Source organism: Lytechinus pictus, chromosome 12 (assembly GCF_037042905.1).
Source record: "Lytechinus pictus isolate F3 Inbred chromosome 12, Lp3.0, whole genome shotgun sequence".
NCBI classification, from domain to species: domain Eukaryota; kingdom Metazoa; phylum Echinodermata; class Echinoidea; order Temnopleuroida; family Toxopneustidae; genus Lytechinus; species Lytechinus pictus.
Genome location: NC_087256.1, coordinates 31173287 through 31187578, shown reverse-complemented (window position 1 = coordinate 31187578; position 14292 = coordinate 31173287). Strand labels below are relative to the sequence as shown.

Genomic DNA, 14292 nt, shown 5'->3' with positions numbered 1-14292 from the left:
CTTCCTACGCATCTCAAGATGCCGGGATACACCTCTGCATCTTTGCATACAAAGTCAAAACCTGCAGATAGAGCATACAAAGTCAAAACCTGCAGATAGACCAAGCAAAATATAAATAATATACCCAACTCATTAAAGATATTCATGAAAACTCAGGAAATACAGTTTTTGTAAATGACCAGCTTAGATGCCTATATGGGTAATTTTTATTTGTTTTTTGTTTTTTAGGGCAACCAAGATCTTTGTAAATGGCTGTTGGGTTGGCATTCATAGAGACCCTGAACAGCTGATGAATACCCTGAAGAAACTTCGTAGACAGATGGATATCATTGTATCAGAGGTAAGTTACAGGGGAAGTTCACCCTGACGTGAAGTTTGTTGTAAAAATGCCAGAAAAAATGATGAAAATATTATTGAAGGTGTGAGGAAAATTCAATAAATATAAAGAAAGTTATTAGAATTTTATTATTTTTTAATTGCAATGTCATATACGAGCAGTTTCCCCATGCGTCATGTAATATTACATGCATAAATTTTAATATTTTTACAGTTCAACATGTTGACCCAAAAATATTCTTTCAGGAATGGATGTGAAAATGATTTATCTGTTGATATACTGAAGGTACATGTACAATAAAAGACATTTTAATTTTTTTGAGAAAATTACATTAAATTTTTTTTTTACTGGAAGCTGCTTGCATATGACATCACAAATAAATGATAAAATTCTAGTAACTTTCTTTATCTTTGGTTGATTTTCCTCAAAACTTTATCAATCATTTTTCTGCTATTTTTATGATGACTTTTTGTAAGTATGAACTATCCCTTTAATTGGATTGGCGAGAGAGTGGCTGTTGTAAAATTTGAAGACTTGGTTCTGTTAAAAATAATATAAGATTTGTATAGCACACGTATCCACCTAGTTAGGTGCTCAAGGCACTCCTATATTACCCCAGCTAAGCTAGTCTTCCGATTCCAGTGCTCACAGCTTTTTTAGGAATTACTTCCTGCCGGTACCAATTTACCTCACCTGGGTTAAATGCAGCACAATGTGGGTAATTTTCTTGCTGAAGGAAAACACGCCATGGCTGGGAATTGAACCCTTGTCTCTCAGATTGGAAGACGAGAATCTTAACCATTAATCATGACACCCCCAGCAAAATTTGATCTTGTTTAATAAAGCTGTTTGTAAAGCTACAAAAGACCTTACAAATGTCTAGAATATGAAGTGCTACAACATGAGCCTAAATTTTTCTCTGACATTTTACTATGGCAGCTCTGAAGATAATCTTATTAATTCCTATTTTTTTCATACTAAGTTTTAAGTAGGGAGGGATGAAAAGGATGTCCCTATTCATCGTTTTGTGATTTATAATACTAAATTATGATTTTTTTTTTTGTAATTGTGTTGTTAATATGTATGAATGTCAAAATCATTTGCATAAGTTTGGTAGAAAGCATTCAAACATTGTATATAAGAAACTATAAATATCTTTATACATTTCATATTTCATTTCACATTTTATTCTTCCATATTTTATTGTTTTCATGACCAAATGTGTTGCAACTGAACTCTGATCAAATTTATATTACCAAGTATCATGCAAATGGCTGTTTGTACACACAGTCCTGAACAATGCTGATATCTTAGCCAAAGTGAAATCACAAAAAATTGTTATGACCTCGTGATGACCCCTTTTCCAAGACTTGAAAGACTTAAAAAGAAAGCGCATAGTTACCAAGAATGCATAGAGCATTTCTATTTATTTATACGTAAGATAAAAAAAGCACTGTTGATTGAATGTCTTGCTCACAGGCATAAATAAGTGCCTTGGCTGAGGATCGAACCTCAGACTTATAAGTGTCTAGTATCACGCCATTTGACCACTTAACCATGGTACTCCACTTAAGAGAAAAAAAAACCTGTCTGACAGCATGTCACAAAGTAAGATAGTTGCCTGGCTCAGGCTACATAGGTTGTGCATAGGGAATTTCTATTTATTGTGGAAGCCATAAAAAAAAATTATTATTTTTTATTTAGGTATCCATGGTAAGAGACATCAGGGAGAGAGAGATCCGCATCTTCACTGACGCTGGCAGGATATGTCGCCCTCTCTTGATCGTCGAGAACCAGAAGTTGTTGCTCAAGAAACGCCATGTTAGCATGCTGAAAGAGAGAGAATACAACAATTACAGGTTAGAATGTCATACTAGATCCTGGACGAACTAACAATGCTAGAAATATAGCAGGTTAAAGTTTGGGATGCTGATTGAGATTCAGGCATCTTGGGTATTGATTTATTTTATAAAACAGGTTAAAAGCAAAAAGCATATAGTGAATGTATATTTCAAGACATGTTTTGATGCACCCATTTTACACAACCTCCCTGCTATGCATTTTAAATGCACCATCATTTCTCCTATAGCGCATGAATAATGAGACACAATAAATGCAGTCTTTCATGGACGTTGTGTTCACTAAGGTATGTATCATACTTAATGCCATCCCTAGGCTTGTGATATTTTATTAGATAGCAGATGTTGGCCTCGTCTGTACGATCCATGAAATTTGGAAGGGTTAAAAAAAAAATCCACGATATATTTATACTGCTGGCCTGTTTTATGAACCATATAAGGCACAGGTTACATGTATTTATTAATGGGAGTGGCGACGTCTTGGATTTTTAGAATGTTATGCAAAAGCACTCTGCACTTGTGCTTCTCATTTAATGTAAACTTTGTAGAAGTGCAGTGCACTCAACTTGTGCATTATTTGTATATAATACAATTGCAGGTATGCATGAGCATTTTTGAGTGTCAAGTTTAATCAAGATTAATTTTTGGTGAACCTCTTAGTGGTTTCCCAGATGTGGTCAACCTGGTGCAAACCATGTCATAAATGGATTGAAATCACTATGACAATGATGGAATACAAATGAAATCATCCTTCGTATTTCTGTATTTCCCCATACAGTTGCGACACCATGGAGGAGGAGACTGTCATGTTGGCGATGACACCCGATGATCTTCAGGAGAAAGGCATGGGGTACTGTTCAACCTACACCCATTGCGAGATTCATCCATCCATGATCTTGGGCGTCTGCGCTTCTATCATTCCATTCCCTGATCACAATCAGGTAGGTCAACTTTGATAGATACAATTAATCTTGTATAGTTACAATCAATCTTTTGATCAAATAGTGTACTGTGCAACCTACTCCCTCAGTGAGATTCATCCATCCATGATCTTGGGTGTCTGCGCTTCTATCATTCCATTCCCTGATCATGATAAGGTAGGTCAACTCTGATAGATACAATTAATCTTGTATAGTTACAATCAATCTGTTGATCAAATAGTGTACTGTGCAACCTACTCCCTCAGTTAGATTCATCCAGCTATGATCTTCGATGTCTGCGCTTCTTATCATTCCATTCACTGATCACAATCAGGTAGGTCTCTAATAACTTTGATACATACAATCAATCTTGCATACCTGGCCAGCATCCTGATTTACAACTTTCAGACGGCCAAAAATAAAGGATGAAAAATGTATGTTTCTATTAGCTTTTCCTTTGGTTCCTTGTAACTTATATTTCAATTCCTATCCCACTTGTGTCTCTTTCCACCCAGTCTCCCCGTAACACCTACCAGTCTGCTATGGGTAAGCAAGCCATGGGTGTCTACATCACCAACTATCACGTACGTATGGATACCCTGGCCCACGTGCTATACTATCCCCAGAAGCCCCTCACCACCACCCGATCCATGGAGTACCTTCGCTTCAGGGAACTGCCTGCTGGGATCAACTCGGTGGTTGCCATTGCCTCCTATACAGGATACAACCAGGAAGATTCTGTCATCCTGAATGCCAGCGCCATCGATAGAGGCTTCTTCAGGTGAGGCCATTTGACCTTTAGAAGGTCAAGCTGTATTACGTGTGTGGTACAAAAGTACACTAGTTGCCTAACTTCCACCAATCCTCAGTCTTTGAATGTGCAAGAACCTAGGTAAAGTACCATCCAAAAGTAAGAGCCACTAAACTTAGAATCCATTCTAAATATTTTTCTAGAATTTGAGAATTAGAAAAAGAATACATGATAACTTCTTAAAGTTATAGCCACTGTTAATGATAATGATAAATAATACATAGGATTTATATAGCGTCTTTTCCATTTTAGCTGTATATTTTACGACGGGAGTCATTCTAATTGCAGTCATGTTTGACTTGAATGTTTTGAATTTGCTTCTGTTTCAGATCTGTTTTCTATCGGTCTTACAAAGATTCTGAATCCAAGTCAGTTGACAAAGATGAGCTGTTTGAGAAACCATCTAGGGAAACGTGCCAAGGTAAGGTTTTTATGATTTATTGCATTTAGTGCATTAGATGAAATGGTTTCACTGTAACAAGAGAATCTGCAAAATCCTTGTGATAAAACTTAATATTCGTGCATATCACTAAAATTGTTGAAGATATGGAGATCTCTGAATGGACATTTATTTCTATATCATTTGTTTTAGGAATGCGGAATGCAGTTTATGACAAGCTAGAAGAAGATGGAATCATTCCTCCAGGTACCAGGGTGTCTGGTGATGATGTCATCATTGGCAAGACATGCACCCTACCGGAAAATGAAGATGAGGTATGATAATAATGATGTGAGGGGGAGGCGGGTTGTAATGGTGGTCCTGCTTGAGGACATTAGAAATAATGGTGGTGGTGGTGGTCATGATGGTGATAATGATGATGGTGATGATAGTGGTGATGATGATGATGATGATGGTGATGATGATGATGATGATGATATGATGATGATGGTGATAGTGGTGATGATGGTGATGATGGTGATGATAATGGTGGTAATGATGATGATGATGATGATGAAGATGATGATGATGACTATAATGATGATGATTGTGGTGATGATGATGATGGTGATGATGATGAGGATGGTGATGATGATTGTGATGAGGATGATGATGATTTTGTAGTGGTTGATAAAAAGGACGATTGTGATGTTGATTAGATGATAATGAATGTAATGATGATCTTCATAGTGGTTTTAATGAAAATGATGATGCTGCTGATGATGATAATGTGGAGACAGCAGAGGATGCTGATTATCATGATGATGCTATTACTGCTGTTAATGCTGTTGAAGGTGGTAATACTCCACTATGATTATGGAATGAATTAAAATAGTGCTACTTCTTCAAATTTCCCGTTAGATGAAATAAAACAAAATTTTCAACAAAGCTCATGCTCTCTTTCCTAAAAACATATTTCATCTCATTTTCTCTGTAATTGACCTCAGCTTGAAGGTACAAGTCGACGCTTCACCAAGCGAGATTGCAGTACTTTCATGAGATCTAGTGAGACTGGCATCATTGATCAGGTCATGGTTAGCATAAATCAAGATGGCTACAAGTTCTGTAAGATCAAGGTCAGTGTTTAAAACTGTTGTGTGTGTAGCAGTATTTTCAGCTTTCCCATATAACATTGATTGCAACCAATATGATCTAATTGTATGTACAGTAAAAAAAAAACAGTGAAATATGATAATACGAATCAATTCTCCAGATACAGTGTTATTTTGATGGTAAAATTTGTGATACAAGTTTTGATGTAATAATATGAATTTTTACTAGACATTTAGCCTAGATCAATACTTTCCAGAGCATATGTGGAGGGCTTCATGGTGTAGTGGATCTGACTCCCATCCTTTAATCAGAGGGACATGGGTCCGAATCCTACTGTATAATTTAAATTTCTTCAGTGACAAATTTATCCATATTGCGCTGCACTCAACCCCATTGAGCTAAATGGAAACCTGGTGGAAATTTATTCTTTAAGACACAGATGCGCCAAACAGCTGCTCTGCTAAAGCTAGGGTGATTATGCTGCATTTTTGTCGATTGCTTAGAGTCTTCTTCTTGTCTGCTTGGCTCAGTGGGTAGAGCATCCTCCTCACAACCGGAAGGTCAGGAGTTTAAGCCCCGGCTGCGTCAGAGCAAAAGATGGGAGTTGCTGCTACCCTGTTTGGGATTCAACAATTGAAGGGATATGCTACGTCAATCTGTCGCGTGCTCAGTTTCTGCCGGGCCCACGATCAATGGGGCAAAATTAATTTTTGGAGGATTTTTATTTCTGATTTCAGTTTTGATCACTAAAATATGGATTTTCTTTCTTCATTTTCATTAAATAATTTTTTCTTGTTTTCATCATGTTGTAGGTAAGATCTGTGAGAACACCTCAGATAGGAGATAAGTTTGCCAGTCGTCACGGTCAGAAAGGAACATGTGGAATCAAGTATAGAGTAGAGGTGAGTAGGGTCACAACATATAGACCCAGTTAGGATTCTTTGATAGTAAATTACACTCTTCTGTATGCTCAACTGTCGGAACAAAATGAAAAGGAAGTGTAGTGGTCCAGTCGCTTGACTCTTAAACCAATGGTCGAGGGTTTGAATCCCACCCAACCCTAATGTCCTTTGGCAAGGCACTCATCCATGTTTGTCACTCTCCACCCAGGTGTTAAATGGGTACCCGGTAGGATGTGAATGTGAATGTGATTTGATTGCCAAGTATGCACCAATGAACAGTTGCGTGGCCAGGATACTCCCTAGGGAGTGGAGATGTGCACTTAATGTGTGGAACAGTGATGGATCCTATGACAGGGGTAATAATAAACAATGTAAAGTGCTTCGAAACCAGCGTATGAAGCGCTATATAAATGTAACTATTATTATTATTAAATGGTCCAGTGAGCCCATAATTCTGGCTTGGTCACTGTGTTGTTTTGGCTCAGAGTGTAAAATCAAGTTTTTTAAACTGATGAAGAAGAATGCCGACAGACACTGTACTCCCTCAAGTAGATATTACCATGAACCAATATTATTTCTCACTTGTATGGCCCATATTCTGAACTCCAATTAATTTTAAAACCTGTTTTAACGTTGTGGTTAAATTGTAGATTTTGACACCAATCTCTTAGAGTATAAGTTTGATTTATCACCTCATTGAAATTCAAATCATTCATCACTTACTGGGAATGATAACAAAAATGGATTTCCTCTTTATTAAAGCATGAGAAAATTGCACAGTAAACATAAGATATAAGATTTGTGACATGCCATGAGCAAATAAACATTCATCAATGATTTTGTAAAGATTGGAGAAACAATTTGGACATTCTAATTATGTGATCGAGGATGTAGATTTGGCTTTTACACAGTTAACGGAAAATAACCCATGTACAGCCGATTGGGAACTTGCCGTATATTATTGTTTGATTGTTTCCTATTCATCTGTAGGATATGCCATTCACCTGTGAGGGAATCACTCCAGACATCATCATCAACCCCCACGCTATCCCATCCCGTATGACCATCGGTCATTTAATCGAGTGTCTACAGGGTAAGGTGTCGTCCAACAAGGGTGAGATCGGAGATGCCACGCCCTTCAACGACTCCGTCAACGTCCAGAAGATCTCTAATCTCCTCCACGAGTACGGCTACCACCAAAGAGGAAATGAGGTAGGAATTTGGAAAGAACAGAGTGGGGGGGGGGTTCACTAAGAGTTAAGTGTGACTTGAAGTCATACTTAAATGTCAGGCACATGATAATAAACATGCAATTTTATTGATTAACCCTAAGAAGAGGGGGGGGGGGCTGATTCAGCCCCCCCCCCCCTTAACATTTTTTGCGATAAATCCGCTGCACAAAATTTCTTGACTGTTGCTCACTGGCTTTTTACTTTCAAGTCTCACGCAACTTTTGAGACCAAAATTGCGATCCCCGGGTACATGGTTCCGAAATTACGCGACATTTCGTAAGTGCATGCAGACCCCAAATTGCTCAAAAACGTGAATTCGTCTACAAATCCAATGCAAATAGTGTTTTTAGCCAAAATTCATAAATGTATCATTACGTTCCTTTTAATGATTAAAATCAATTAATTCCATGTTGTTTATGGTCAAAATAAATTCCCCGACAATTTCCATTGAAAAAACAAAAAGTTGAAAAACAGAGAAATACATAAGAAATTTAGAAAACAATAATACATAAAATAAATGTGATGTTGAAATTTTTGAAAGTACATTTGATCAGATCCCTATAATAGAGCCTGTGTACCAAAAAATAGCATTTTAGGGGCATTATTTAGTTAATTCAAGCAAACTTTGGATTTTACTCATAAATCAGCATGATTAATTAGCAATGAGATTTTTCGCAACTTTGATCGTATAATTTTGTAGATTATGCCATGGTTAACGCGCTTACCAATTTTCATCGCGATTACGAGATCATAAGGGGGGGGGCTGCCCCCCAGTCTTTTTAGGCATCGAAATAGCCCAGTCTATTTAGAGTTAAGTGTGACTTGTAGTCATACTTAAATGCCGATGGGCACATGATAATAAAGGTGCAATCTCATTGATTAATGTACAGTAGCATGCTCACCATGACCATTGGGGTGATGTGTTACATACCACATGCAACTCCATTTTGTGTGCCACTCGTCACAACCAAAGCTTTGTGAAACACCCCCAGGTTGTTACGTTTCACAGGAATTTAAGTCTTCACACTTGTATTCCCAGCTGCATATGTCAGTATTTTTTTTTTTTTGCATCACTGCTTTAGTCCGATCGTGCTCAGAGTATTTTTGCTTGTGTTTCATGCGTTAAAATAAGCCATATGTTAGTTGGAAAATAGTCAGACTTGAAACTCTGTGAGAAAGCAGAGTAGAGATATTAGTTAGCATTCATATATCCTTTGGAGAGGCAGATTGTCTCCTGGCAGTGGTACCTTTTCAATGAAATATCAGAGATAGATCTATGAAATCAGTGTATGGGGCTAGACAGAATTCTTTGCAATAACTCAGCTTGAAATGAAATTGGAATTGGCACCTTATAAATCATATTTATTATTAATATTATCATTCTTGTCATTTATTAGTTATTATTCAATCAAGTCATAGTGAAGGTAACAGAAGAAGAGCCGGTACAAATACAAATATGAGAAAGGACACTTGTGTCTTATTTCTTTGGGTGAAAATTCATTCTGTTCGGTTTTGCAGTATTTTCTAGTAATTTACGCAATCGATTTGCTTTCTCACTTGTGAATGAGTTCGCTTGTTTTGTTAATTGTTTCTCGTGTAGGTTCTCTTCTGTGGGTTCACCGGACGTAAGATCAGCACACAGATCTTCCTTGGTCCCACCTATTACCAACGATTGAAGCATATGGTTGATGACAAGATACACTCCAGAGCCAGAGGACCTGTACAGATCCTCAACAGACAGCCCATGGAAGGAAGATCACGGTGTGTGGATAGTTTTTACTCGGAAAGGATATGGTATCCTCAAGATGGCAGAAAGATACTTGCCGAAATTAGATTTTGGGTGGTCATTTCCAGGACCAAACACAGGTCAAAGAGAGATGAATGATTATCCGCACACGTTGCAATCAACAGTGATCAGTATAGGGAATTGGTCAGATTAGATATGGGGATCCAATAATAGAATACACACAGTATTTTTTCTAAAAATTTCATGTGGTTGAATGTTAATTATATTAGAAAATATTGTCATTTATGTGAGGTTGTGTAGGAATGTTGATTTTAGGTTGAAATCCCATTTCCCCCATGTAATTATCATATTTAAAAAAAATTGGCAAGTGTGCGTCTGAATAATAGAGATATTGAAATAAATGATGGCTGGATGAGAGAGGTTGGACTGTATGTTGAAGCCTCTACATTGGTATTTCTCTCCCATGAAAACTTCAATAGTTATATCATATGTTTTATGGAATAGATTTATTTAGGTTATGGAATGGATGAATGAGTATACAAATATGTGAAAGGATAGAAAGATGAATAAATAAATGTGTAAAAAGATTTATTATTGCATTGGAGGATGATTAAATTGATGAATGAATAGATTAATGAATATATAAAAAAGATTTTGAGGTTTTGATTACATAGTATTTCATTTATTCTGTAGTGTTACCATGCACTAGAGCCAATTATGAGAAGAAATACAGAGATCTTTACCAGTTTCATGACATAACTTTCTATTTTCTTTTCAGTGATGGCGGTCTTCGATTCGGTGAGATGGAACGTGATTGCCAGATCTCCCATGGTGCCGCTCAGTTCCTGCGCGAACGTCTGTTTGAGGTTTCAGATCCTTATCGGGTTCACGTCTGTAATTTCTGTGGTCTCATGGCCATTGCCAATTTGAGGAACAACACCTTTGAGTGCAGAGGGTGCAAAAACAAGACACAGGTACGCAAATAGCACATAAGTAGAATGTCTTCGTTTTCACCTTTTCAACTTTCCCTTTTTCGAATGAAAATCCTAAATTTACAGAAGGGGAGAGGGGGAGATAAAGATCAAATATCACTGTTGACAACCTTTTTCCTATTGTTTTTAGTTCATATTAATATTTTAGTGTATACCCCTGTTTTGACGTTTATTAAAAATCATTTTCCCTATTTTTTATTTCAGGGAGTTGGCAGTTATTTTCTGAGAGAAAGTTCCATTAATCAGACAAGATTATCAATGATGTTTTCGAGTCTGTGATGTCATGCACTATTTGCATATACATGTAGAACATGTAATTTAGTTAGTTATTGAAATACTAAAGAAAAGGGCATGTCTAGGTGGTCATAAATGCCTCATATCTCAAAAGATTTATATACGTTCAACCTCCATTAGTGTTTGCTGGTGGCATTATGTGTTCAGGTTGTCTGTCCGTCCGTCCCTTTTCATTATCATGATAACTAAAGAACTTAACTTTGTCCAGGTATGCATACAGGCATGACATTAATCTTAATATTTGGGTGTATCAAATTCAAAGTACAAATTAACAAAGTAATAACATAGCTGCAAACATTTTCTGTCTACGGCACAGATAACTTTCATGAAAATTCTTTCTTCCATTCCATTTCAGATCTCTCAAGTCCGTTTGCCCTACGCCTGCAAGCTTCTCTTCCAAGAGCTCATGTCAATGTGTATCGCCCCTCGCATGATGGTCCTTCCTGCATAAATTCACTGGCCTATATTCTGAAAAAAACGTTTACCATTGTTTACATTCATGATTAAACATGATTTACACTGCATGTTTACCATGATTTACATCCAAGTTTTACCACAGTTTACAGCCAGGCTTACCATGTGTTACATTCACATTTTATATCCAGGATTAAATATGGTTTATACCCAAGTTTACTATGGTTTACATCCTAGTTTTGCAATGTGTTTACATCCGAGTTGTACAACGAATTTACATCTAATATTAATCATGGTTTAAATACAAGGTTAAATATGGTTAACATCCAAGGGTTACCATGGTATACGTGCTTGGTGTATCCAAGATTAAATGGGGTTTATACTCTAGTTTACGATAATTTACCTTCCAAGTTTTACCTAATTTTTACATTCAATGTATAGCATGGTTTATCAGAGAATTCACATTGTTTGCATCCTAGGACTATTATGGTTTACTTCTAAGGTCTACTATGGTTACATTCATAGTCTAAATCTTAAGATGGAACATGGCTTATACCTAAGGTTTACATTTGTTTACACCTAAGATTTATTATTGTTTACATCCAATGTTAATCATGATTTATGGCTAAGGTTTTACATGGTTTACATCCTAAGTTTACCATAGCCCTGATCACATTTGCCTGGTTTTTTATTTCGATCTTACCATTTATTTACACTCTGCAATGGTATGTACCCTTAAACTCCCAGGTCTACTATGGTTTACATCCTAGTCTTACTATAGGCAACAACTACCATATTTTACATCCAAAGCCTTTCTGTGGTTTATCATGGTTTGCAGCATCATTTCACAAAAATACCTTTTATCGCATTGAAATTGAATAGAATGCATTTTCTCGACCACTGCGAAAAGTGTATAGATATTATTTCTATCACCATTTTTATACTATGATTCCTTGCATCCATGATAATTTTTTTTTTAAAACCAAACCATCTCCTGAATACCTGTACTTGGGATTTATTTTGAAATCGCAAATAACCCCTATCATAAATTTCATCACTTAAAGTTGTCAGGTGAGCATATCATATTTGCAATGATAGTATATTGCTTTGATAGTAGTTTGTAAAAACATGATGCAGTTGAGCAGGCTCTGTTGTCAACAAAACTATGGCTTTTGGTAACATACCAGTAGATAGAACAGTACAATTGCATTACTAATGGCATTCTGGATGGCAATCTGAGGCCTGTATCACAAAACTTGACAATGATCGTAGTACATTTTTCTACAGTTGATTGCATTGACTACAATATGTGAAAATCATGTATACGATTAATTGCTAACTTTTGTGTTAAGGGACCCTGGGGCCCCTTTTCATAAAACTTTTTGTGATAACAAATTTGCAATAACAGCTAAAAGCCACAGAAATCCTTCAATCTGATTGGCTAGAGTAAATTTGTTAGAGAAATTGTGAATTTGTTATTACAACAAGTCGTTATGAAACAAGATCCTGATCTATATGTAGAATTTGTAGAGTGTATTGATTGGATGCAAGGTCTGTGGTATCTTCTCTGAAATGTTACAGATTTTTATGAAAAATTATTAAAATGTTGAATGTTCCATGAAATAGAAATTGATTAAGCATCCACAGTATTATTCATTTCAAGGAAATGCCTTTAGGGTACTGCAAACCTTACAATTGGTCTGGGATGTCATTTTGGAATAAAATGGTAGAATTTGATGCAAATATTGAGACATGGATCATGTTTCTGTTCAAAGTTCTAAATCATTATATGAACACTTTTGTTCAAATCTCTGACTATGCTCACAATCCTTATTATAATAATAGCAAATGTAATATCTAGTTGTAATGATGTCATTACAATTGTAAGATTGGCTACGACATGAAAGCTACTTGGTCTTTACTCCAAAATAAAGGCTTGCATTCACCCAATTGTTATACTAGTATACTTACAGTTGATTTGAACCTCAAATAAAAAGATCATTTTCATTCAGATTTTTTCAGGAAATAAGCAAAATGCAATTTGTTCCAAAATCAGATAGTGGACCAATCATAAGGTTTGTCTTGATCAGATCCCCTTAGCATTAAACTTACTGTAATAGTACATTTTTCATCAATGGTAATTCCATGCTAACTTTGATTATGATTGGCTGTTTAACAGTCTAACTATCAGAGTTATCATGAATGATAAATTTTATGTACCAGGTATGTAAGATTTGTGAGCAACAACATATTGGGAGTTTTCAGAAGTAGTATGAATCACCAGCATCTTTTAAAGAATGTGAATTATTGTTTTTTCCAATAGGTTCAAGAATAAACATGGATGTAGATGTATGGTGCCCTTGAACAATAACTGTCTTTATTTTCTTCTTTTAACTTGTAATTTGTAATTTTGATAATCAAGATCTTCATGGGTGACTGTGGGAGGTGGGGGGGGGAACAAGAGGACATATTCCCCCACCTGAATTTCAAACTTTGCATGGGAGAGTTTGTCTCGTCCCCGCTAAGTGAAAACAAATCTCAAAATATAATTGTGCATGGATGTCTTTAATTGCATTGTTCAGAAATACGCTTTTCATTTGTGTCTGTCTTAGGGCTTTATGCTTGAAACATCCATAAATATATGATATTTTTCAGAAATTGTAAATACTGTTTTGTGTTTCAGTTCACCATTTCATTTTATTGCTAAGTGAAAAAGTGAATTCAATTAAAGTGATGCTTTGTAAAAAAAATATATATTCACTTTGCGTGTGTTGTTTATGATATCAAAGTCATGATCAGGGAAATAATGTTTTCAGTTGAATGTTTATGTGATCAGGGGCAGTGAAGGAAGTTTTGATAGAGGGGACAAAATAACCTAAATGAGACGTCATATTTTTCTCAGTTAAATTATGGGTGGTAACAGAATTACACAACTTGGAACTCTCATTTTTATACTACTCTTGGCCCTTTCTTCCCTTTTCTCTTTTTTTTTCTTTCTCCCTTTTTTTTTATCGTTTCTTATAAAATTGTAGGGGGGAGCAGTCACATCCATGCCCATTTCCTGTGGTGCTGCCCCTGTATGTGGCACGTCATGAGGAATAGAAATTAAAGGAGATGTGAAAACGTGGATAAGAATGTTAGTTGTCAAGTTGCCCACTAGAGAAGATATTTTATCAAATATCTGAAGAGTATATGCAGTACTTATTTGTTTTGTAGTTGCATTTGAGCAAAGTTTTTAAAGCCAAATGTTATTTACCAATGGCATGAAATGCCAAAGTTCTCAACACATTTT

General features: G+C 36.1%; 1 protein-coding gene across 1 annotated transcript in view; it reads left to right on the top strand.

The window, feature by feature from the left end:
- Window positions 1-13665, top strand: part of LOC129272795 (DNA-directed RNA polymerase II subunit RPB2) — a gene marked incomplete at its 5' end in the record, with an annotated part of 28928 nt that extends 15263 nt beyond the window's left edge. The window contains 12 exons of the mRNA XM_064107240.1: window positions 229-340; window positions 2042-2196; window positions 2975-3137; window positions 3632-3897; window positions 4257-4348; window positions 4520-4641; window positions 5314-5442; window positions 6232-6321; window positions 7312-7533; window positions 9154-9314; window positions 10079-10274; window positions 10942-13665. Of these exons, the coding sequence (XP_063963310.1) occupies window positions 229-340; window positions 2042-2196; window positions 2975-3137; window positions 3632-3897; window positions 4257-4348; window positions 4520-4641; window positions 5314-5442; window positions 6232-6321; window positions 7312-7533; window positions 9154-9314; window positions 10079-10274; window positions 10942-11037 (1804 nt within the window). The remainder of the gene's footprint in view (window positions 1-228; window positions 341-2041; window positions 2197-2974; window positions 3138-3631; window positions 3898-4256; window positions 4349-4519; window positions 4642-5313; window positions 5443-6231; window positions 6322-7311; window positions 7534-9153; window positions 9315-10078; window positions 10275-10941) is intronic.
- Window positions 13666-14292: the final 627 nt, after the last annotated feature.